At 37.0% G+C, this 26,727-nt stretch overlaps 1 protein-coding gene across 1 annotated transcript in view; it reads left to right on the top strand.

Moving 5' to 3' along the window:
* The window catches only part of Vav3 (vav guanine nucleotide exchange factor 3), a 357,495-nt gene that overhangs the window by 186,214 nt on the left and 144,554 nt on the right, over window positions 1-26,727 (top strand). The window contains exons 13-15 of the mRNA XM_077791577.1: window positions 3,053-3,138; window positions 4,627-4,759; window positions 5,484-5,593. Of these exons, the coding sequence (XP_077647703.1) occupies window positions 3,053-3,138; window positions 4,627-4,759; window positions 5,484-5,593 (329 nt within the window). The remainder of the gene's footprint in view (window positions 1-3,052; window positions 3,139-4,626; window positions 4,760-5,483; window positions 5,594-26,727) is intronic.

Genomic DNA, 26,727 nt, shown 5'->3' with positions numbered 1-26,727 from the left:
AAGGATGAGTTGAGATTTCACAGTGACAGCCAGGGGAAGCTGGTGCTAGGTTTCTGTCTGGTAGTGATTGACATTTCAAGAGGACCCTTTGTACTGGTAGCCCAGTCAGCAAGCTGTTAAAAGTGGTTTCCCAGAGAAGGGAGGCCTGGATTAACCTGGAGGGCAGTGCAAATAGAGAATAGATATAAGATACTTGTTTTAGAAGAGTAATTTTATTGCTTCCTTCTCCAAAACATCTTGAATCTACCTATTTGGGGACACCATTTACCTCCTACCCAATCCCAGGAGCCTTTACATAGTTACTGTTCCAAAATGTGGATTTCTCAGTTCTCCCTCTTTGCCAAACTTGTAAAGATTTTCTGTTGCTTTCAATGTTCAATCATCATTCCTTAGCAGACATTTCAGGCCCTCAGTTGATCTGGACTTAAACTTATTTTCCTGAACTCAGATAATTGCCCACACATTTCCCATTCTAGATCTTGTGCTGTGTTTAACCATAGAATCTCCAGTTTGCCCTGCATTTGCATGGTTCTGCCTTTGATCATAATCTTCTCAGAGCCTACCATGGCTCTCCCCATCAAATTCCTTGAAAGTCCAATCTAAAAAAAAAAAAAAAAAAATCCCTTTCCCTATTCTCCCATTATTTGGTTCTCTTTGGAATTCTGCAGCATGTTGCCTGGATAGCTGCATATAAAAATATAATAAAATATAATATTAAATTACTATCTTAACCATTTAAGTGCACACTTCTTTGACATTAAATACATTTATCATGTTGGGCAACCATCACCACCATCCATCTCCAGAACTCTCTTCATCTTGCAAAATTGAAGCACTATACTCATTAACCCCAAACTTCCAGTTCGCCCTCCCACCAGTCCCCACAACCAGTACTCTAATTTCTGTCTCTATAAGTTTGACTGCTTTGGGTACCTCAGATAAATGGACTTGTATAATATTTGTCCTTTGATGTTGGCTTATTTTACTCAGCATAATGTTTAGGGTTCATCTATATTGTAGCATGTGTCAAAATTTTCTTCTTATAAAAAACTTTGCTCCTTTAAGGCTGATGATATAGGATATGTATACCCCATGTTTTATTTATCTATGAGTCTCATTGATGAAAATTTGGGTCGCTTCCACCTTTCATCTATCATGAATAATACTGCTGTACATGGGTGTGCCAGGATCTGTTCCAATGTCTACTGTCACTTCTTTTGTTTGCATACCCAGAATTAGAGTTTCTCTATTGTATGGTAATTTTGTACTTAATTTTCATTCCATTTTTCACAGAATCTACACCATTTTACATTCCTACTAGCAATGCACAAGTGTTTGAGTTTCTCCTCACCCTTGCCAGCATTTGTTAATTTTGTATTTGGGTTTTTTTTTGGGGGGGGTGGTTAAAAAACCACACACACACACACACACACACACACACACACACACACACACCTCTACGCTCATCTACGCACATGTATGATATGTGTATAAATGATAGACATCCCATTGAGTGTGCAGTGATAGTTTATTGTGGATCCACTTTGCATTTTCCAAATGATAAATGATGCAGAACATTTTTTTCATGTGTTTTTTTGTCATTTGTCTATCTTCTTTGGAGGCGGGTCCATTCAAATGCTTGCACCATTAGATTGCTTGGTTTTGTCATTGAGTTTGTAGGTGTTCTTTGTGTATATCCACACATCAATCTCATATCTGAAAAACAATTTGCAAATACTTTCTTCTGTGGGTTGTCTTTTCATTTTGTTTATAGTGTCCTTAACGCAAAAAAGTTTTAAATTTTGATGAAATCCAATTTATCAGTCTTTTGTTGTTTGCATTTGGTATCATATCCAAAAAATCACTGCCCAATCTACTGTTATAAAGCTTTTCCTCAATTTTTGAAGACTTTTATAGTTTTATACCTTACTTTGGGTCTTTGATTCATTTTGAGTTCATCTTTATAAAGTATGGTTTTGACTTTACTATTTTGTATGTGCATATTGATATCCAGTTTTCCTACTACCATTTGTCCTTTTACCAATGAATATTTTTGGTGCCCTTGTCAAAAATAATTTTTACTGCTAAAAGTTTATTTCTGAGCTCTCTACTATTCTGTTGGTCCATGTGTCTGTCTTTTTGTTAGTGCCACATTGTTTTGATTATTGTAGCTTTGGAAAAAGTTTTATAATCAGAAGTGTGAAATATCTAGCCTTATTCTTTTTCAGGGTCACTTGAGATTCCATATGGATTTTAGAATGGAATTTTCAATTTCTGCAAAAAACATCATTGAGATTTTGATATGGAATATTTAATTTTCTACTGTTCTTGTAACTGTTAATCACACACTTATGCTCTTTATTACAATGGAATCTCCAGGTGTTAGTGATAATATTCAGCCAATTATTTTTTCAGTTGGCAAGTACAGTAAGTACTCATAATTACTTTTTAAAAGAATAATTTAATCGCCTGCCTCTGGAGAAATAGCTCATTATTTTTAATCATTAAGTCAAAACTTTTCATCTTTGAGATCTTAGCTCAAGAAAGTCAGGCGGACTCTCTTGACCAAGTTAGATCCCCTCCTTGTACTCTTCCTTCAGGGAAGTGGTGCGTTTGTCCGATTTGCATCTGTGAATATTGTGCCCCCACTGGGGAGTATGGTTCATGAGGGCAGAGTCTAGGTCATGCTGCCCTATGATTGTTATAGTGGTTGGCACACAGTAGATACTTAGCAAGCATCAATTGCTAGAATTTTCTTGTGATTTATATTCTTATAGTTATTTCTCTTTTGATATCTATCTAACTTTTAAGATTACTTTAAGATTATTCCATTTTAAGTAAAATTAATTAACATATTCCCCCATTATAAAGGACAGACTGTTTTTAATAGTGTGTCATGTAGTCTTGAGCTTTTTAAGTATGCTAGAATATGTAAATTGATAACATTTGTAACATAATAAGATATTTTTCTTGGGGAAATGTCTTTGCTAATGTTTGTTTCTGTTTTTTGTGTGATTATGAAGAATTCAGACATATACATTTGATATTCTAGAACCAGCCAGTTTTGCTCTTTGGAAGACCTCAGGGAGATGGTGAAATTCGAATAACCACTCTGGACAAGCATACAAAGCAAGAAAGGTGAGAAGAGCAATGCTTATTCTCAAAGTCAGTAATTAGTATCAGAAGATGGAGAAAACCTTAAAACAAATTTTCGAGGATGAAGGAGGAGAAGAATAGAAGAAAAAGGGACAGATCAACCCATGGTTCCTAAATTTTTTTTTTGATATAGGTATTATACTTTTTGTCCTGGAATCTGTTATGTGTCTGAGTTATTAAGAAAAAAAATTAAAAATATGAAAGATCAGTGCCTAGAAATGATAATTGAGATGAATAAAGATGAAGTAACATAAGTAACTACCAGAAAAACATAATTGGTCTTTAGGGTATTCATTCAAAAATGACTCAAAATGACAGAAAATGGCCTTAAGGGAAGATAGAGTACCCTGAAGTGATGTTTTTCTTGAGGGAAATTTGTCATATATTTAAGGCAAGGAGTCCTTAATTGTATATGTGAGTGTCCCATTGATGCTTTTGTGGTTATTTTCTGGGCTCTTTGGAGAATATGAAGCCAGCCAGCAGGGGGCAGCATCAGCTCTTGCTTTCACCTTGATACCTGGGCTCTACAGGTAGTTCTCAGGAGCCTCACGTCCTTTAAACCACAGACTTTAAAAGTAATCACAGCGTTAGAGCTTTGTAAAAGTATCATTGTCATCATCACTGTGTTAACATATATACATGTTAATCTCCAAGAGTTTACAAAAACACAAATACTGATATTGGGTGATAGGATTATAATGTTTCCCCCCCTCCCCATTACATCATTTTTAATAAGAAATAAGAGAAATTTTGACATGGAAATTTAACCATAACTTCTCTATTTTACATTTTGCTCATACACCATCTATTTGTGCTTCAGTAAGTTCATTAAATCATGAAGAACAACATAAAGGGTAAAAGCCTGGGTTCTGACATTAGAGCTGGGTATGAATCTTGCTGTGCACCTTCCTGGTGCAAATTATCTAGTAACTCTAAGTCTGTTTGATCCCCAGTGAAATGATGATACTAATGTTCACCCAGCAGGGGTTCTGAGGACTTGAATTTAGCCCTGCTTGTGAGAGGGGTGAATTCTTCTCAGGGCATTCTGACTGATTACAAGTACCTTAGCAGAAGTTCACTGATACACTTTTCATTAATAGTTTTTAAAATTTTTAGCTTTTAAATAATCAAAAAAAGCAATTGCCCATGAACAAGCTTTATGGCTAATCTCAATGGGTCCTTTCAACAACTCTGCAATATGTATATTTCTCTTATTATCATTTTGCTCATTTTTTTTAAATGAAGGAACTGAGATGCATGTAGGGCATTCATGTGGTAAAGGATAGTGCCTGGGTACATGCCATTTTTATTAAGTCACATCTCTCCTTTTTTTCAATGTGAAACACCTCGCTGTCTAATCCAAAGGAAAAATGGTTGGTTGGTATACTTACATTTTACCAGGAAAAAGTTTATACATGTGCTTCTAAACCATTGAACATCCATCAGTCAATCTCTCTTTCTCTTTCACAGGCACATCTTCTTATTTGATTTGGCAGTGATTGTATGTAAAAGAAAAGGTGATAACTATGAAATGAAAGAAATAATAGATCTTCAACAGTACAAGATAGCCAACAATCCTACAACTGATAAAGAAAATAAAAAGGTGATGTCTTGGACATTAGTAACTATAATTTACTTATAACTTTGATGATTATAAGTTCACCCCTCTCACAAGCCACAAGAGCAGGAAAAGTATGCTAATACAGTCATCCCTTTATATTCAAGAGTCCCTCCCCTCCATTATGAATATCAAAATTTGTTCACGTTCCTCATATAAAATGACACAGGATTTGCATTTAACCTACACATATCTTCCTATGTACTTTACCTCTTAAGTACTTATAATACATGCTACATTGTAATTCCTATGTAAATAATCATTGTGGTGTAATGTGTAGGGATAATGAAAAGGAAAAATTTATATATGTTCAATAGAAATGGAATTTTAAAAAATATTTTCCATATTTGGTTGATTGGATCTGGGGATGAGGAAACTGCACAGCAGAGGCCTGACTGTGTGTTAGTGTGCAATGTGGCTTGTGATCCAGCTGTTTTGTTCCTAGAGATTGATGAGGTACAGGCCTCTGTGAGATGTGGTTGGACAGTACTACCACTGCTTTGATTATCTCACATGCCACAAGAGCAAGACAGTAAAACGTGTATTATGGAGAGGAAGTTGACAGTAATAAGAAGTCTAATTGTTCACAGTTTATGGTTACGTTATGAGGGGGTACTTGAATGGTTATGGTAATGTTTTAGTGAGTTTGGAAATATTGCATCTTTAATAAATAATGCATATTAATCCAGATAATATTAATTTTTAACAGTGGTCTTATGGCTTCTACCTCATCCACATCCAAGGACAAAATGGTTTAGAATTTTATTGCAAAACAAAAGATTTAAAGAAAAAATGGCTGGAGCAGTTTGAAATGGCTTTGTGAGTATTTCTATTTTTGAAAGTCCTGTGTTTTCTACCTGTAAAATCACTTATAAATAATGAACAATTGATATACTATAATGCTTCTGAGAGCATGAGCATTGCTAAGCTGTTGGCTCAGTGACTTCTTCCTGGGAGAGGAGCTTTCGTGAATTTCTTCAAAGAGAAGAAAGAGGGCGCTCTAGCCTACCGTTTGGGTTCCTTCTCATAGGAATATTTTAATTCTTTAGCTTCTAGCATCCCCATACAATTTTAATTATTCTAATGGTAAACTTTTTATGTAATTAATGTTTTTAAATATATATCTTTAAATTAAATAGAAATATCCCCCCCCCCACATACACACAAAGATATTCCTATGAGGACAGATCTTATTTCAAATAGGAAGATTGATTTTTTTTCCCTCTGTTTTAAGCTCACTTATTGTTTGAATACTGACTAAATGGCAGATGGATTCAATGAATGCTTTAAGGGCTCAATTTCTTCCAGCATTCTTTTCTTTTATTAAAGCAAAAGCACAACAAAGAGGTGGAAAATAAATCAGACCTGTGTCAAAAGAAATGGCATATAGAGCTGTAATTACCCAAGAACATGTCACTGTAGGTGTTTCTTTTCAGTTTGGTTGTGTACAAATTAAAAGTTGTCTAGTGACCCTTATTCTAGAAACATATCGGTCACCCTGAAGTGAAACTGTTAGTGAAGGGTGGTATTAAGGGGGAACACTTGTGATTTGTTTCATTTGTGTTCTAGCATTATTTACCATCTGTTGACAAATGCTATCAGTTTTTTTTTTGTTTCTGGTTTTTAAGAAGGGGTCATGACAGCATAAAATAGAGGTAGGAGGGGAACTGGGGTTGTGGCTCAGTGGTAGCATGCTTGCCTGGCATGCATGAGGCAATGGGTTTGATTCTCGGCACCACATACAAATAAATAAAATAAAGGTCCATCAACAACTTTAAAATATTTTTTAAAAAAATAGAGGTAGGAGGGCTGGGGTTGTGGCTCAGCGGTAGAGCACTCACCTAGCATGTGCAAGGCCCTTGGTTCGATCCTCAGCACCACATAAAAAAATAAATAAATAAAGATATTGTGTCGAACTACAACTAAAAAATATATATATAAAAAAACCCATAAAGGTAGGATTATAATGGCTTATTGTAGTTCTGAAGAAAGGGAAATAAAGATTGTCTTTGGATTACTTTGCCTCATAGTTTGAGAGATGAGATTATATAGCTAAAATATTTTAAATGTATAAACATTTCTGTTCTGCTATAGTCACTGCCGTGATTTGACTATAGGGTATTAGCTAAGTTTTTGAGCCTCTGAGAGCCTCAATCTTCTCATCTACAAAATAGGAGTAATAATATTTATTTGAACTCCAAATAATAGTTCCCAGCAGAGTGCTAGCCAAATAGTACAGTAGCAGTCATACGGTTCTGTTATTACTGTTATTAATATTTTTTTATATTTAGGATCCTGGTACACTTCTGGGTACTTATAAAACAAGAGAGCATCTTTCAATATACTAATATAGTTCTTATAATTTATTGTTATTGGTTATAATAGTTAAACATAAGAGGTTGGCAGTTTTGTGCATCCATGCAGTGCCTAGACTCCGGGGACACATTTGGTTTGGAGCACAAGTGCTGAAGTTGATGACCTCTGCCAGTCTGATTAACAGTGCACTATGTCCTATACCTGGCATGCTTTTTCAGGGAGACACCTGGAGTTGAGCAGTTTGGACTGGAGTGATAGGATGCTGGGGTTAGTGGAAATGCTCAGAGGCAGAGCTGATTGCAACCTTTGCTCTTGTGGGAAGATGCTAGGCTAGTATTTTCTGATGGGTTCTTTTTGGCTATGTAATCTTTAGTTGAGCGAAAGAATTTCTGCAGAGGAGGAAGCTAAATTCCTCACCCCAGAGCAGCCAGATTACTTGTACAGTATGATAGACGTATCAGTGACAACTTTTTTCAGTGGCCCAAATCAAACAGCTAATCCCTTATACAAGAGACTTGGTATTAGAAATGCTGTGTCTGTTTCATGTAAGAGTCTGGGGTAGATAAAGGAGAGTGCCTCTTCTGGGGGGCAGGGAGTGCCATCAGGGACTCAGGCTTATATCTTGTTCTGCCATCAGCATTTGGCTTCTGTCCTCAGGGTTAGTTCCCTTGAAGTCTAAGATAGGTGCTGGAGCTCCAGCTATAAAATCTACATTCATTCGAGGAAGCAGAAGGTAATCTCCCACGTTTAAGGATCCTTTGCAGAAATACCACATATTTCTGTTACATAATACCAACCAGAATTTAGTTATGTAGCCACACCTGACAAGGGAGACTGGGGATTTTGATCTTTATTCCCGATAGGATTGTACCTGTCCAGAGACTGAGGTTCTGGTGCCATGGAAGAAGGGAGGATAGGTCCTTGCAGACAATTAGGGAACCCTACTTTGCAGGTATATGCATTTCAGAGTGTGAATGGATTTAAATGTTTCCCTACAATCAGAACAGCTGCAGTATACCCAAGGAACCTGGGATTCTTAATCTTCTATTGTTTTCCAATGACCTCAACAATGTAATAAAATGTCAGCAAAAATCAGTTTTGCATTTTAGAGTTCCATTGATTGTCCAGGTAGCTAGTGACAAGGTCATGTCTGAAAACCCTGATGGTGATTACTTCTATTTTTCTAACATAGCTCTTGCCTATCTTGTGCTCAGGAAAAAAAAAAAAATAGAAAGATCTAGGTAATCCCTGAATCTTACAGTTTTTCTTGTGGTTCGGATCTTGCTGTTTTGTTCATTATCTAAAGTTTTAGTACTTTTTATTTTATAAATCATGAAAAATAAAAGAAACCTAAGAAATCCTGAAGCATACAGGAAAAATGGCAAGCCTCTGTATCTCTAGAGGACTCCTTCCCAGTGTCCCCACGTCTTTCTAGTGTAGTCTGAACTGTTGCTTTAAGGAACTCTGAAAAGGAAAGGGAACACCGCCGTGGGAGGAGGGTGGCTAATCAAAGGAGGGAGTATTTTTAAGACTGATGAAATGTTTGCCAGCTCTGTTTACAGAAGATAGCGATTCTGTTTATAGGATGATTGGATCATTTTTATTTAAAATAATTGCAAATTACCTTGAAGGCACTTAAAAATACTGCTCTTCATTTAGAACATTAAGCAGAAAGCCCATAGAAAAGCACGAATACCAATAAACACTAAGGATTTGGTGGACACAAATCACCTCCCCAGAGGTGACCTAAATCTTAGCCTCTGTCTTTCCCAAGTGCATCCCCACTCTTGCTCAGGAGCGATGTTCTTGACCTTCTTTGGGCACAACCACTTCCAGCATTTAAAATATGCAGTGAACTACAGTAGAATTTGGCAACCTCCTAGGAAAGGCTGAACAAAGAGAAAAGCAGCAGTGACCCACTTGGACAGGGCAGGAGGAAGGATTTCTTTCCTCCTGTGAGAAGTGGTAGCAGGACTGATTGCTCATGAGGTTGTTGGGACAATTGTGCAGCCAAGGGATGTTCAAGAGCTGCATTTCTGGGGACCCCACACTAAAGAATAATTTAAATCTTTAAGAGATTGATTGGCATGCATTTCTTGTGTTTATTTATTCCAAAGGGCTTTTTTTTTTTTTGTCACCAACTATCTCTTATAATTCTGTTTAGTCATCTGTGAAATAGGCTGGAAAAAATATTTTGGTTGGGTTAAGCTGGTTTTCATGATGATGTTGGAAAATGAGGAAGTGAGTACCTATGGCAGTGTTCAGAATTTTGTTAGGAAGCTGTGGATCTGTTTTCCTCAGAACCCTGATATTCATTGTGTTTTTATGAATTCTCCTGTTAGATTTAAATTAATAAACTTTATATCCATTTTACAGCTCAGGAAACTAGTAACCACAGAAGTACTTCAGCAAATTTGTAAGAAGGTCAATTCCATATTGTTTACATTAGAGTTTGGGATCTGAATTCACGGGATTTGTTTTGTTTTGTTTTTATCCCAGAGGATTCTAAAATAAGCAACTGGCTCAGATCTTGTTATCGAAAATGAAGTCAGGGTTGTTTTGTTTCGTTTTGGTTTGGTTTTGGTTTTCACTGTGACTAGGACATAGGGATCAGAGATTTTCTCAATGTCTCAGGAATAAGTCCAAATTGGGTAAAATATGAAATGAAGAAGTGGAATAATAGGACGAGAAGGATTTTTAAACAAAGCATTGGAGAGAGAAAACATAAAATCGGAGAGGGAAAATAAGTCATCCTATATGATAGAAAAGTGATGGTTCAAAACTAGCTTCTGTAGCATTTATTGCAGGAAAATTCTTACCTGGAATTTCTTCTGACCAACCTGACCCAGTTCTTGCAATTTAGCAATTACACACTTGCTCCCCTGAATGAAGCAAGCCCCTTTGTGGATGCATATGCCGTCACTGCTGCCATTATTGTGATTTTCTGTCTGTGTCCTCTGTGTAAGGCACAGCACTGTGGGGATTGCATAAGGAGAAGTAGCACCAAGGGCCCCCATGTCTCCTGGAATATTTACGCAGCATATTTATTTGCCAAACACCAAGACTAGTGAGATAGAGAATCCAGAACTGGGAAGTTGCTCTGGGACCAGGTTTTATTGTCATCTTAGATTATCTGAGGGACAGCCCTTGAACTCTCTGTTGCCTAAGAAGAGCTCCTGAAAAGGAGCTGCCAGGGAATGACGGGGCACAGCAAGAATCTAGCCATTAAGCTCCACAAATCACACTTAATCTGAGGCACAGTGTTGCTTTGTAATTTATTCCATCTACTTTCTGAAGGAACTTGAAGTCACTTAACAATAAAAGAGCACACATGCCACAGAATGAAAAAAGGAAAATTTAAATAATCAGAGATTAAATAAAACAGTGTTTCCAAGCATTTCTTTCAAAACCAGGCTCTACCGGGGAAGGACACTTTTCTTGGAATTTGCTTTCTGTAGTTTGTATGATAAAAACAGTAAGCAAGCTTTTTTCCACATGTCAAATATAAAAGTATGTTTTATCAAACCTAATGTGTTTTAATCTAAAGACATTGCTCAAATATTCTGAATACCAGAGAGAGAACTACCACAGGAAATTTTGTTCATTCTTCAAATATTTATTGAGTACTTCCTTGTTGCTAAACACCACTGGAAGCTCTGGGCATGTAAAAATGAGGGAGCTATTGCAATTAGGTCTAATTTTTTTTTTTATTTCCAAACATAATGTTCAGTTAACATATAATGGATTCAATTTCAAGACTGAACTCTCAATATTTCTACTCAAATCGTCTCTTCCTCCAACCCAATTTACTCAAGTATCAATAGCTGGAGTTCCAAGAACTGCCCTCGACACAGCCCTCTCCCTCCACATGTAATCAGTCTCTCACCAGTTTCCACAGATTAAATCCAACACTTGCCTGTACACTCCACTGCCACTCATCAGGGTTTAAACCTGCTGTATCTCCACTTGGCTTCTTCATTTCCTGCCCCTCCTATCCAGTTCATCCTTCACTAAGCACCTGGGAAATCTGATCCTCTTATGCTCCACTTTCAACCCCTTTTTGGCTGTTGATTGTATTTAGTCTAATATCAAAATTTTTACCAGGACCATAGAAGGCTCTGCATGGTTTCTATCCCACTCATCTTTCCAGCCACATCTCCCATCTGTTTTCCCCATGCTCATTTTTCTCTAGTTAGATTGTGTATTTCGGTTCCTGGAGAATGCACAGATCTCAGGCATCCATGCCTAAGCTTTGCTGCCTGGCATAGTCTGTCCTTCTGCTTGTTGGAGAGCAAGTTCTAGATCCTCCAAGTCTTGGCTTTAAGGACTTCTGTGAGAGAGCCTCTCTGGACATCTATGCTAAATGAGGAATTCTACCTTCACAATATTCTCTCACAATTTAACTATATCACCAGACAGAAGTTATCCAAGTGTGATGTTGACAGCAGCCCTCCATCCAACAGTGCCCCTGCCTGGTAAAGAGAATCTGTACTTGTCTGCTCAGTTTTGCTTCTCTCTTCTTCTCCTAAAGGGTCAGGATTTTTTAATTGCTATTTAGAATAGATGCCAGACTGAACTACATGATTACAGATAGGAGAAGGAGGGGGGGGGAACCAAAAAAGTTCATGGGTCTGGGAATAAAGAGTTCTGAGGTACACTGAAATATATGGGATCTGGCGATTTGGGAAGGGGAAAGGGGCCTTTGCAGTTTATATATATGTCCCTTTTAAGTTCCTTGAAATGTTAAGTAAAGAGTGAGATTATTTTGGGTTGTTTAAGTTGCTGTATGTGTACCTTTAATGTCCCAAGGCTGGAAATTGTCTGGGCCCTTGAGTTGGTGGTACCACCATCATATCTGTCCATTAATCTAACATCTGCTTCCTCCCCTGTACTGTGAACATTTTGAGACAAGAGACTTTGTGGGCATCATTCACCTGCATGATTTGTTCTAGCACAGCACCTGGCATCTAGTAGGCAATCATCTATTAATTATAAATTTGAAATTTTAATCTTTAGGTTTTCTTACAACCAAAACAAGAAAGTGAACAAAGACTCAATAGGTTATGGAATTGCCTGAGAAAATATTATAATAGCTCTTGGTAGAGAGAGACTTTCTAGTATAGGAAGGTGTGGGGTGTGAATCTTTGGGTAAGAGTCATTTAGGAACATGTTCTGCTCTGGCAGCATTAGATTTTTTTGTAATTTGTGAAGTTGGTGTCATGTTGTTTCTTTCTGATATTAATATTCAGATATGAAACTGTAAATTTTCTAAGGCATTTTTCTATACATCTAACCTGGTATTTCTTTCTGGCAGTCTGACTTAATGCTTCGATAAAACTTATAGAACCAAATTGGATGGGTAATTTTCACATTATCTAGACCATCTTTTAAGTAGCCTTTCTTTCATCCTTACATGTGATAAAAACTGCAGAAATTATATGTAAGGAATGAGGCTTTTTTGTCCCTTGGAGATTCAGATAAAGGTGATCTCAAGTTCTATTCTGGAGTCTGATGTGCTCAGGGCCAGCCAGCTTCCTCACATTTCTCTCTGTCCACATTTCTGATTCCTTGTAGCTTCATTGCTCTTGCTTCCGCTCCATTATTTATCCCAAACCCAGTCATAGGCTTAACTTTGTTGTACTGACAGGTATCACAGGGAGACTCTGTCTGGCACCTGTTTCTTCTGCAGTTCCTCCAGTTTCCTTACACCCTAAGTGGTACCTGTGGTGTATATAACTACTCTAAGCTGCTGACTACAGCGGACCAGTATTCCTGGCCTCAGTACCCTTGACCTCAGCACTCCTGACCTCAGTGCTTCTACAGTGAACACTAACCAGGCCAGGCTGCACAGAGCACTTCCCCACCCTCCCTGGGATTTAGAGGAGTAACACTGTTGCTGTCATGTTATACCTCAATTCCAGAAAAAGCTCTTTGGGAGTGTCTCAGAGAAGAAGGCCTTTCTGATTGATTGATAAAAGACCCATGTTTATAATGTCAAAGATTCAGTAGCAGATTTGACATTCCATTGTGAAAAAGTAAAATATTGACTTTGATTATGTTTTTTTCTTAGATCCAGTCACCTCCCACACCTACATGAAGCTAAGTCAGAGACCTCGATAGCATGCCCAGACATAGTAATAACTACTATTTTTCTCTCCATTCCTCTCTAACCTGCCCCACCTCCTCTTTTCTTCAGTAGGAGGTGTGGTCTGTTTGTACTCAGATGTATAAATAAGTACTCATTTGAAACAAGAAATTTAATCTCTTACAACAGGGGCCAGTGAATACTTTTTGTAAGGGGCCACAGAAAAAAATATATATATTTTATGCTTCGTGGGCCATGTTTTTTTCTTCAGAACTATGACTTACTTCTACCATTATTAAGTACTAACAGCAGCCACAGAAAACACATGACTGAATAAGAGTGGTGTGTTCCAATAAAGTTGATGGTCTGTATTTTTCTCATGAGTTAGTTAATAACCCTTGTCTCAGCACAAATAAAATGATCTAGGCCTCGGGAATGGAGTGAGTATGTGTTACCAGTAAGGAGCTCAACTGTAATGAACCATACTGTGGCCTTTTGTAAAAGGGTTATTTCTTTTCTTTTTTTTTTCTTTTTTTAGTAGCACTGATTTCTGTTTAGGCCATTATGATGGTTTAGCTCCAAAATGCTCTCCCCGAAACAAAAACAAACCTGGATGAATTATCTATAGTTGGCATTTTTTTTTTTTTTTTACTGTCAATTGAATATCAAAAATGTCTTCTCAAAGAGCACAGTGCGCCTATTTAGGTAGTCCATTCCATTTGGTTTTGTGAGCTTTTTAGTGGAAAGGACAGTGAGCGCCACAGAATCCAAGTTCTACTCAGAAATCAACCACATCAACAAAGCAAGTTTTTAATCAGTGATGCTCTTTGTGCTCTGGAAGCCTTTCTTCCCAGCACAAGTGCTATTCCTGGTATTTATTCTGGGGTCCTCCCTTGGGTCCACCCAGAGGATGAGAATGGTGTTGAGTTGGCTGGAGAGTGAGTTCTCCTGGGTGATCCATTGGTGACATTTTGACTGTGGCAGCACTTGTTTTGTTATTGGGTATCCAAAGCCTATCATTTTGGAAACTGGTCTTATTGGTATAATGGCCAATATGTCAGTCCACAAACCCTCTCAGAATTTGTCTCCCCGTATGCATTTTTGTTATTTTGGAGAAATTATTTTCTTTAAAGTAAACACCTTTTATCCTTTCTTCTTAAAAGGCTTTCATGCCAGTTTTTAATAAGAGGAATTTGTTTACGGGTGTGGAATTCATGCCGCTGTGGTCCACCACCCCTGGGCTGTGCCGAGTCTCCCTGAGCTGACCTATTCACATTAATCTCCCAAGTTGAAGCCAGCTCAACTCTCCCTGAATCTAATGTATTGTCTATAACCTTTCAAAATTGGCAGTTAAGTCAGTATGGGGAACTATACTGGCAGCAATAAAAGGAAGCAGGACACGGGACAGTGCTCAGAAAAATCACAGCTGTCATAAAATGGAGTCTTTCAGTAGCTTGCTTGATCCAGAAACATGTGAAAGCATTTCATGCATGACAAAGCATTAGTAAATATTAAATATATTCTCGTTTTGTTATTGCCTAGTGGGGATCAACCTCTCTCCTTTTTCTCTGGTTGTATTTAATACTCACTTGACACTTTTCTGGCATTCCTGAACATGCTCATGAGGAGGGAGGAGTCGCAGGCAAGAGGAAGAGCAAGGATAGATAGCAATATTTCCATCAACAAATAAGCATTACCCTTGATAGAACTAACAGTGAATAAAATTATTAAGCTAAATGAATGTTGGTTCCCCTGAGCCTTTATAACAGGGTCTTTGATATGTTGATTTTTTTTTTAAATGAACAATAAAAGCACATCCAGGAGAGTCTAACCTGGCAGCTGTGGTCACAGTCTGTCTCCAGCTGGTCTGGGTAGTGTGGAGATTAACACAGAGTGTTTGTTTTGGAATTATACTGAGTCAACTTCATGTATGGTTGCCTCTAAGAAACTGACATAATCTTTACTACAGTGAATTCTGTGACATTAAGCAAGCTTTAACCCATAAGTCTAAACCTAATACTTAATGTCACATGTATTAATTTTGTGATATTTCTTGATAAGAGATTTTTAGCTTTTAGGAATTACCACTTTGAGCAATGCAACACAAAATAAGCTGTATTTGAAAATTGGCGACACTTATGTGGAAACAGGGAGAAGCTTTGTTTTTCCACTTCATGGGGCAGCAGGCAAGGCCAGTCTAGATGCAGAGATAAGAGAGTCATGTTTGAAGAAGACTATGTATTGTACCTGGGAATTCATTTATTTGGTTTCATAATTATTGAGCATCTCATACACACCCAGAAGTGTTCTAGGTTGAAAGAATGTTCATAAGACAAGTTATCTTCTCTCATGGAATTTAAATTGTAAAGAGGCTTACATTTTCATGTCAGTATTATAATAATGCAAAATAGTGATAAATTGCAAGGTTCATGAAGTGGTTTATACCACATGTTATTTTGATTTGAGGAGAACAGAGTTGGAAATTTCAACATAGAGATGTTCTATGATTGTAATACTGGTGGAAATATTTTCAGAGTTTTTGGCCCCCTGAGGAATCTAAGAAAGGCATTTACAATTGAGGGTTTTTCTTCTTATTTTAAATAAAAAGTTGTAAGTTGTAATTCTTGCCAAGAACAGCCTGCGCTTGAATGCTGCTCATGACAATGACCTCACTGCCTCTGGAGGTGTTTGCTCTATCTTTGGTTATTTCTCTCTGTAGGAAACTTTTCTTTATAATGAGCTGAAGCCTGTTTATTCAAGTATAATTTCTAATGTCACTTCTTGGTCCCAAATAGAACATGTCTAAACTCTTTCCCTTTTAGATATTTGAAGATAGCTGTATCCCTAGGTCCATGCTTAAAACATATTTTCTTTTATACTGAAAAGAAACTTAATTTAGAAAGCTTCTTTCACTAACTAGTTTAACTGAATGCCAATTAGGTTCAGGTAAAGGTGTGGATAAATTGAATGTTTAATTTCCATCCAATATTATGGGAAGCATAGAGCAGATGCTAAGATGTTCTCACAGAAAATTAGACTTTGTTATTTTGATGCCTTAGAAATAAATTTTGGGATTTCTGATCGATTTATGCATAGCATTTTAATATGTTGTCTACCTTAAGGAAGATTTCATATTTGAATTCCTTCATGATAGAGTATTAGAGTCTAGCAGCATACAGTATAATTCCTTATCATTACATTGTGCTTTACAGTTAGCAAGGTGTTTTTAGATAAGATCTCACTTGATTCTTAAAGGAGTCCTGTGAGGTGGTCAGAAGGTATAATCCCTTTTAAAAAATCAGAAAATGGAGGAGATTAAGAGTGTGTGTAAGCATGTGGGTGTGTGTTGGTGTTTTTTTTTTTTTTCAATTATCAAGTGGCAAAGGCTGAGCTTGAATCTCCATCGAGGGTTTATCCCCCTCACACCACGTTGCCTCATTTGAGCAAGAACACCTGCTTTTGTTCTCCAAAGATGAAAAGCTCCTTTAGTTTGTTTTATAAGCAAAAGATATTTCTGTGTAGTATATTCATGTACTAGATAAAAAATATGATTTATAATTTAAATATTTCGACTGTTTGATGATATTCTTGAATAAGAATTTGATATTTTTACAAAATCCAATAATAAGTAACATTGTGCATAGTATCAACAATTTGTAACGCTGATTTTAGCTTCAAAGAATTCTTTAGAGCAAGGTAAGTCAAATAAGTCAAATTTTAATTTATAAATTAATTTATATCATGAATTTTGGTCACTGTGTCTTAACATAGAATTGAGCCTATTATGGATTATAAATGGTTTTTATTTCATTTGCTAGAGCTTTTATTCTTCTAGCTGTTTAGATAATGAGCTTCTAGTCTCAGAGTTTAAGTTCTCTTTCTAGAAGTAGAGAAATTGGGGTGGAAAAGCCTCCCAGTCTGAGACTAAGCTCTGGCCAGTTATCAGGGCAGATTAATATGAGCCTAAAAAAAATGTGTGTTTGTTTTCATGTAGTAACATTGGATGTTTACTATGGAAGTCACTAAAGGTAGGAACACAGTGTGACAAGCTGCCATCCTTCTGCAGGATAAACTTGGTACGGAGCATCAAATAGCTTCTTCCTGGGGAGAGGCAGATCTGAAGTGGTTACCTGAACCATGTGTCTGACCTGTTTGTCACTTATGAGAATAGTGAACAACTTTCTCTAAGAAAATACTGAAATCTGGGGCCTCAGATTATCTGCTTCAAAACTGGCAAGAATATTCCAATTACCAGTGGTTTCTGATTATTTATATTTACCCACACCGTCTCTGATACACAAAGCAGCCAACCATTTGCATAAATAAAGGTAATTTCCAAGGTCACTAATGCCCTAAATTAATGGGCCCTATAAATAAAAAAAATCATTAAAATATAATACTATCTTATTTTATAAAATTTGTGATAGTAAACAAGAAACTTTTCTATTTTTCTTCCCCCCTTTTCTTGCAGGAATCCTGTGAGAGCACTAACATTTGCTTACATTAACATTTTCTTGCATTAACATTATACTCCAAGCACAGAGCTTCCCAGAATCCATGATGGGGGCAGTTTATCTGTTTTCATAATAAGAAAAGCAATGGCCAGAAGTGTGAGAATCTGGGCTGGGGTTGTAGCTCAGTGATAGAGGGCTGGCCTAGCATGTATGAGGCACTGGGCTCTGTTCTCAACACCACATAAAAATAAATAAACAAAATAAAGGTATGGTGTCCATCTACAACTAAAGATATTTAAAAACAGCAAAAAGAAGAGGTGCAAGAAACCTGCCTGAGCCATGGCTCATCCTGGCATAGTCTGTAGTTTGTGATACTCATGCTTTTCCCATTCCTTTCTCCAAAGAATTTCTTGTCCAAATGGTTGGTAAGGAATAAAACCAGTGTCTTATTAAACTCAGTTTTTTTTTTAAATTTCCTAATGCCAAACTGCAGACTTGCTGTACTTCTGTTTCTTCTTTCTTAGGTAGCAAGACCATCCAGCTACAAAATTCTCTCCTCTATTATTGTACACCAAATTTGCTTTATGTAGTCTTTGACGAATGACTTGTTGATTAGAATCAACTTAGGGATCTGTCCTCTGATAGTGCATTAATAATATATATGCATTAAAGCTTCATCCCAGAGAATATTTGAGCTTTGACATATTGAACACTGGCATTTTAAATTAAAGTTGTTGCTATCAGTGCATTTTAAAAACCGAATGGCTTGGAAATAGTGTTTCATACATAACAAAATAGACCTGAGGTCATGTGTAATTTACTAAGACAAAAGTATGCATGGGCTGTTTAATTGTGGTAAGGGTTTGAATGGAGTTTTCCAATTATAATGACCTAGACATCTCTCAGACAGAGAAAAACATTGAACTGTTTTGCAGGGCTTTGATTTACTAGAAGAAACACCATAGAGCATCCTAATGCATTTTCTGCGTTCCACGGGGCTGGGAAAAAATGCATTTGAAATTATTGGGAATCCTTCAAGTTAGGAGTTATCAAGATTTCAGTGATGCTTGGTGACACTTGTGACTCTGTGGTTGAGCTCTGGACTTGCTTTGTTACTTCTTGCTTTGGAGACACTTCTGTATCTGGTTATGTTAGCCAAGCATTTTCTTTCTTTGTGGCTCTATACATGTGCAAGTTGGTAAGGAGTCTGTGTTGTCAGCTCCCAGTGTAGCTGATTTGGGGTCACTCATGCACTTGTACACACTTATGTACAGTATGTACACAAGAGACTCTTATGAAGGGTCTTTGTAGAGCAGCATAATAAAAATAGTCCTAGATTTGGAACCACATGAACAACACCCTCAGGCATTTTATAAGTAGATCAGCTAACAGATCATTTTTCCCTCAAATACCTGCACACTGGCTGATCTCACATGCTTTATCTAGGCTGACTCAGGGTAACTCCATTTGCATGATAACTTGCCCAAAGACACAGGAGTAGCAAGTGGTGGAACCCAGACTGGATCCAGGTCCTCTAATTGTAGTGATTCTTCTTCTATCAAGGTGCATCTTGTTTAGTGGGCACCTTTTCCTTAAAACAAAGGTCTGTCTCTTTCCTCTATATCCCTGTCATACAAAGTTGCCAGTCCATGTCCCAGGACCAGTGGATGTGGGGTAGAGAAGTCAAAGTCAACCAACCTTCAGTAGGTATTAGCAACGACACCCATTACCCTGCCATCTGGTTGACATTAACAGACTACTTGCTGTTGACATAGCAGATTTACTTTCAGCAGGGCATTCCTGACTTCTGAAGACTTGATACTAGCATGAAACAGTCTAATTGCAGGATACAGGGAAATCCAAAGTGAATTAGAACTTTAATTAAATTTCTTGTGTGTTTAATTGTTTAATGTGTCACACAGTCCAGCTTGCCATTCCATATTCAATTATAACGGAGCTCCCCTTCAGTCGAGTTTGTTTGGGGGCTCAAAACAGACTGTAAAAGGATATTCTTGCTTTAAGAGAATTCTTGGTTTTATAAAATTTCAACATAGAGATTGAGTGTTTTAGTATTAGGTTTGTATTGACTCTTGATATTGACATAAGTCGAAATGTGCAAAGCCCACAAAGGCTAAATCCCATGGGCTTATGTTTAATTTAAAATATGGCTAGCTGGCCATTTTGAATATAATGGATAGGTCGACAATCTGAATATATGACTGGTTGGGGAAATAATCAAATATTAATTTTTAAGTGTTTGTTAGTAGACTATTTGCAATTGGTTTTTTAAATTCATTTGGAAAGTGAGAATTCACATTAATGTAAAATGGCTAGTAAACCTGATTTCATAAAGGTGTTTGGAGGTTAAATGCCTAATGATTAATTTATGCATGTGTAATATTTTCAATAATTTGGAGGAAAGGTAAGACAGCTGAGGATAATGCTAATGATGAATAGTAATGAAGGCTTAAAAGATTCACAGATTTAATTATGGAGATCTTATTCATTATCCTAAAAACAGAATGGGAAACTGGACAGAAAAGACATTTTGTGGAGTTCAAAGACAGCTGGACAAGGAGAGAAAAGGTAAAGATAGACCCAAACCCTACCACTGACTTAGCCATAGGACCAGGCAAACCTATGTTTCTCACTGGAAGGTAATTCATCCATTAGGTAAATAAGGCATCTATACTTATTTGTGATCAACTTTTCTCCTTCATGGCAAAAGAAAGTGGGGGAAGTATAAAAGTTAATTGTGATACAAAAATAATAGTAGAATCCAATCTTCTTTATTTCTACCCAACAGTTAGGATGATATTCTTCTCTTGGTTTTGTTCTCTTTTGGTTCTGCGTAGCCATTGTGTAAGCCATCAGGGAAATTCAAAGAGCAGGCCTTGGTTCATCTGCAGAAATATACGAGTGATAAAATAAGAGAAAGCTGCATCAGTTTAATTATAAGTGAAAGCATTGCTTACATTCGAAATCTTAATAGAGGAAATAAGACTGACAGTCTGTGCTGATTCACCAGGATACACTGTCTTGCAAAATTGAAGAAATTGACTCTGAACCCTTGATCAAAAATGCGGCTACTGTGTGTCTGTGATGCAGGGAACTTGGTCACTACTAGTTTTTAGTAGGGAAGCCTCTTGGATATTAAAAGCACAAAAAAAAAAAACAGAGCATTATTATGTAGAGAATTGATTTATTAATTCATCAATGTTTCAAAGACAGTTCTGAGATCTGCTTGGGAAAACTGAGATGAGCCTGCTGGCCATTAGTGGTCGGCACAGCTTTCTAAGAAATGTTCCCAGAGGACTTGCCACCAGGAGCATGGGCCCTACTGTGGGAATTTTTGTTGCCTATGTGAGGATCAGACCTATGTACGGTTTAATAAAATTCTGCTTGGAGTGATTTGTTTGTCTTCTGTGAGCAATTTCTTTTCTTCCTTTTTTTCCTTCTTCTTCTCTTTTTGATTGATTTATTTATCTGTTTGTGTCCTCTTCTAGCACTCTCCCCCATCTGAACCAAAAGCTCTTTGCAAATATCACAGCTCAGATTCTAAAAAGATCATTGATTTCTTTCCCACAGCCCTGAAGGTAGGCTGTTACATATCATCATTTATTTCTGCAATAGGGATATTGAGAGCATAATATTAAATTCTTTCATTAGAGATTTTTCTTTTTTGTCTAGCAATAACCTAAATTCAAAACAGTTTTATGTTTGCCTTCATCTATCAAAATTGCTAGTTATCAGTACCTACTTCCCAGGCCTGTGTGGTTACCTTGTTTTTATCAGGAACAGGAATAGCATGTCAATAAAAATTTTTCACTGGATTTAAATTTTCTCTGTGGCTGCCAGTAGTTGCCCAAGAGACCCCAGACACAGGACCCTGACCAGTTACTGACGTGGATCCAGCGTGACTAGCTGTCTAAAAATTTAGTTAGAAGTCAGATGCCCCTGAGGGCCTTGTAGGCCACCGTAGTTACCTCCACCTTTCCCAATTCAGGTGGCTGACTTCTATTTGCCCTTCACCAACTTTGAGGGAAGCTCAGAGGATCAGCAATCTTTGGATTCAGAGGACCTTTCAAGAGGTGGAGTCCCAGCCTGTGATGACACTACTCATGTAGAAACAATTGGGAGAAAAAACCTGAGGAAGTCTTCTTCATAAGCCATTATCAGCTCTTATCAGTGTCCCTTCTGCGAGAGCAGCCCCTGCAAGGGATGGCTGGCTCACCACTGTAAGAGTCTCTAAGCTGGGGCACCTTGCTTACTGGCTTTGACTTGTGTTTCGGACTCCTTTCTTCACCCCTAATGTCACTGTCTTTGTTTAGATCTTTGGACCCTTCCACCTAGCTGGCTGAGGTCATCTCTGGAGCTGTCTCTCCCCTGTCTCATGTGTCACCCCCACTCCCACAACTTGGCTGCCAGAGTTTTCTGTTTAACATGCAAATATGAGCTGGTTATGAGTGCACAGTCCTTGAGTGGTCACTCACTGCCCACAGAACAAGATCATATTCCTGGAGTATGTACTGGTGTACTGGTGATTCCCAGTAATTTCTACAGCCTGGTCTGTGCTAGCATTAGCTTTATTTCTCACCATATTCAGTGCTACAACCAGACTGAACTCCCTGGCCTTTCCAGAACATTCCAGGCCCTTTTATATCTCTGGGTCTTTGGCCACAGTGCTTTTTCACTGGCTTCACATCTATAGTTTCCTGAGTTCTGCTAGGGAACACCTATGAGTCTTTCAAGGCTCAGAGTGAGGGTACTGCTCTCTTTTCATGCAATACCCCCATCCTATATTATAGAATCAACTAATCTCTCCCTTCTTCTCTATCATCTCACACCTTTTTGAACACTTTATTAGATTTATTTTTTGCATCTCTCCATCTGTATCCTAGACTGAAAGGATCTTGAGGCCAGGGACTATCTATATAATATATATAATGTATATATATAATGTATACATGTATATAATGTATATATATAATGTATACATGTATATAGTGTATATATAATGTATACATATATATGTATATACATATAATACATATATAGATATAGATATAGATATAGATATATTTTGTCCTAGCACAGTGCTTGGTATACATTAGGCATTTAATAAGTAATTATTTAATAAAAAGATTTCTGAAGCAACTGAGATCTAACTTAAGACTGTTTTTAGATTTTTATTTATTTATTTATTTATTTTTGGTGCTTGGGATTGAACCCACTGGACTACATCCCCAGTTCATTTTATACACACACACTTATTTATTTATTTATTTATTTATTTTTGAACCAGGGTTTGCAAATTTGTCCAGGCTGGCCTTGGACTTTTAATCCTCCTGTCTTAGTGTCCCGAATTGCTGGGACACTAAGACACCTGACCATTCTTAGATTTCAAGGGCCACATAACTTCAGTGAAAAGGATAGATTGTTACATGTTAGAGTAATGTAGAAATTTCTCAAAGTTAATATGGGGACCTAAATTACAGAGATAGATGTCATTTTTTATTAGTTCTTTTTAGTTATACATGACAGTAGAATCCACTTTGACATAATTATACAAGCATGGAATATATCTTGTTCTAGTTCAGACTCCAGTACATCTCCTCCCCCATCCTGGTCCCTACCCGCTGTTCCCTTCCTTCTCTTGATCTTTCACCATTTACCATAGTAATTTTTTAAATTAATTTTTTGTGGATGTACGCAATGATGAGATTCACTGTGGTATATTCATATATGTACATAGGAAAGTTGTCTCAAATTCATTACACTATCTATATCTATATCTATATCTATATATATCACATTTTCCTCATCTATTCATCTGTTGAAGGGCACCTAGGTTGACTCCATAGTTTAACTATTGTGAATTGAGCTGCTATAAACATTGATGTGGCTGTGTCACTGTAGTATGCTGATTTAAAATCCTTTGGCTGTATACTGAGGAATGGGATAACTGGGTCAAATGGTCAAATCTGAGTCTTTTAAGGAATCTCCATACTGCTTTCTAGAGTGGTGGTACCAATTTGCAGTCCCCCAACAATGTATGAGTGTATCCTTTTCCCCACATTCTCACCAATATTTACTGTTACTTGTATTCTTGATGATTGCTATTCTGACTGGAATGAGATGAAATCACAGTGTAGTTTTAATTTGCATTTCTCTAATTGCTAGAGATACTGAACATTTTTTCATATATTTGTTCACTGTTCATTTTTTCTGTTGAGAAGTGTCTGTTCAGTTCCTTTGCTCGTTTACTGATTGGGTTATTTGTCTTTTGGTGTTAAGTTTCTTGAGGTTTTTTTTTTTTTTTTTTTTTTTTAACATCATGGATATTAACATCCTGTCCGAGGAGCTGGTGGCAAATATTCTCCCATTCTATAAGCTCTCTCTTCAAGTTCTTGGTTGTTTCCTTTGCTGTGAATAAGTCTTTTTAGTTTAATGCCATCCCATTTATTGGCCCTGCCCCCACCCCCAACAAATGGTGCTGGGAAAACTGAAAATCCACATGCAGCAAATAAAATTAAACCCCTGTCTCTCACTATGCACAAAACTCAATTCTTCAATTTCCCTTTTTGCTGTTTGTAGTTTTCATTATAGAGATCCTTCACCTATTTTGTTAGATTAATTGCCAAGTATTTTTTTTGAGGCTATTGAGAATGAGATAGTTTTCCTAATGTCTTTTTTAGTAGATTCATCTTTGAAATATAGGTATATAATTGATTTATAGAGGTTAATTTTGTATCCAGCTACTTTCCTGAATTTATTTATGAGTTTTAGAAGTGTTTGGTGGAGTTTTTTGGGTCTTCTAAATATCAGATCATATTGTCAACAAACAGAGATAGTTTAAGCTCTTCTTTTCCTATTTGTATCCTTTTAATTTCCTTCTCTTCACTAATTTGTTTGGCTAGGATTTCAGGGACTATGTTGAATAGGAGTGGTAAAAGTGAGCATCCTTGTCGTGTTCCTGTATGTATGTATGTATGTATGTATGTATTATTTATTTTGAGGGGTACCAGGGATTGAACTCATGGGCATTTGACCACTGAGCCACATACCAAGCCCTGTTTTATTTGTATTTTATTGAGAGACAGGGTCTCACTGAGTGGCTTATTATCTCGACATTGCTGAGGCCAACTTTGAACTCAGAATCCTCCTGCCTCAGTTTCCTGAGTCACTGGGATTACAAGCATGCACCATTGCACCTGCCTTATACCTATTTTTAGAAGGGATGTTTTCAGTTTTTCTCCATTCAGAATGATATTGTTGTGGGTTTTTTTTATATAGCCTTTACATTGTTGAAGTATGATCCTTCTATCCCTAGTTTTTCTAGTGTTTTAAACATGAATGGGTGTTATATTTTGTCAAATACTTTTTTGTGTCTGTTGAGATAATCATACAATTCTTGTCTTTAAGTCTATTTATTTGATGAATTATATTTACTGATTTCTGTATGTTGAACCAACATTGCATCCCTGGGATGAAACCTACTTGATAGTGGCGAGCTATCTTTTTAATATGTTTTTGTATCCAATTTGCCAGTATTAAGAACATAATAACATATCTATGTTCATCTAGATCATATCTATGTTCATCAAGGATATTGGTCTGAAGTCTTCTTTTCCTTGCTGTGTCTTTGTTGGTCTTGGTATCAGGGTGATACAGGCTTTATAGAATGAGTTTATAAGAGTTCCCTCCTTTTCCATTACATGAAATAATTTGAGGAGGATCGGTATTCTTCTTTAAAGGTCTGGTCCAGTTCTAAGTTTTTCTTTGTTGGTTGACTTTTGATGGCTTCTTCAATTGCATTACTTGTAATTGTTCTGTTTAAATTTTCTATAGATAGATGGGATTTGGAGTAGCAGAAAGAAAGGAATATTCATGACCAGGAATAATATTGTGGAGCTGAGATTGAGGTGTGTTTTAAGGGTATTTTGAATGAATTGGCCTTTTGAGTTTATTGTGGGATACTGATCTGGGAGATTTAATTTTACTATTTAAAATGTTTTGGTTACTATTCATGACCCATATTATAATTTCCACCCTCCTTAGTATTGTGTAGTCATTAAGAAGCAATCAGAGCTGAATCTATTAATTGCTTCATGAACTTGGGAAAGTTGCTTGACTTTTCTGACACAGTTTGGAAGTAACTTAGAGATATAATATCTACCTCACAGCATGCATTATGCAATTTAAACAGAATCATACTGTTTGCCATTGTTCTGTCTTTACTGTGTATAGGTACGTTGTAAGCCCCTTTATAAGTGTTAACTCATTTAAACTTTATATCTGTTCCATTTTGATAATGTATCATTTTGCTCTTCATTTTACAATGTTAAAAAAAATTATACCCTCAGTAGAAATATGGAAGACACAATCCCAGATTGTTTGGGGACTTGGGCAAAAACAAGTCCCTCTGTGTGGAGTGGCTGATAGCAGTGTTTGGTTGTGCCAGTGCATCTTTGGGTTTCAGGGAGAGTTGGATCTCCTAAATTCTGGGCTGGTCTGTGAAACTGCTAGCTCAGAAACTGAAAACATAACCCCTGAGAGCCCTTGTAATAATGAATGCTTCTTTTTGGGAACTTGAGTGGGACTAGCGCTGGGATGGTAAGAATGAGGATTCCATGGTTGGAGCTCTGAGCTCAGTGGGTTCTATGTCACCACAGCCTAAGCTGTGAGCTGTTCTCAAGGGCTGGGGGTATTCCTTCTGATCATTGTCTCAGAAATGCTCCACATAAAAATTCCTGGAAATCAAGGGCCCTAAAAATTCTCTCTTCTTTATTAAACTCAAGGTCATATAATATAAAAGTTGAAACCCTTAGCTTTAGGATTCAGCAGACATTTGAATCATGAAACTTAGATTTTGTAGTCAAATGATCCTTGAAAAAATATTTAAGCTCTCTGAGCCTCAGTTTTATAATCTGCAAATGAGAATAATAATACTTATTTCATAGTCATTGTGAAGTAAAAGGAGAAAATACATGTAAAGCAAATGTCCCTGTGCTCCAGAGATCCTAAGCACTTAGAAATGGCTACCCTGATAATTTTATTTTTCCTCCCAGATTTGTACAGTCCCAAAGCTTTGGCTA

Source organism: Urocitellus parryii, chromosome 11 (genome assembly GCF_045843805.1).
Source record: "Urocitellus parryii isolate mUroPar1 chromosome 11, mUroPar1.hap1, whole genome shotgun sequence".
In the NCBI taxonomy this organism is placed as follows: Eukaryota; Metazoa; Chordata; class Mammalia; order Rodentia; family Sciuridae; genus Urocitellus; species Urocitellus parryii.
This window is presented reverse-complemented; position numbering and strand designations above follow the sequence as displayed.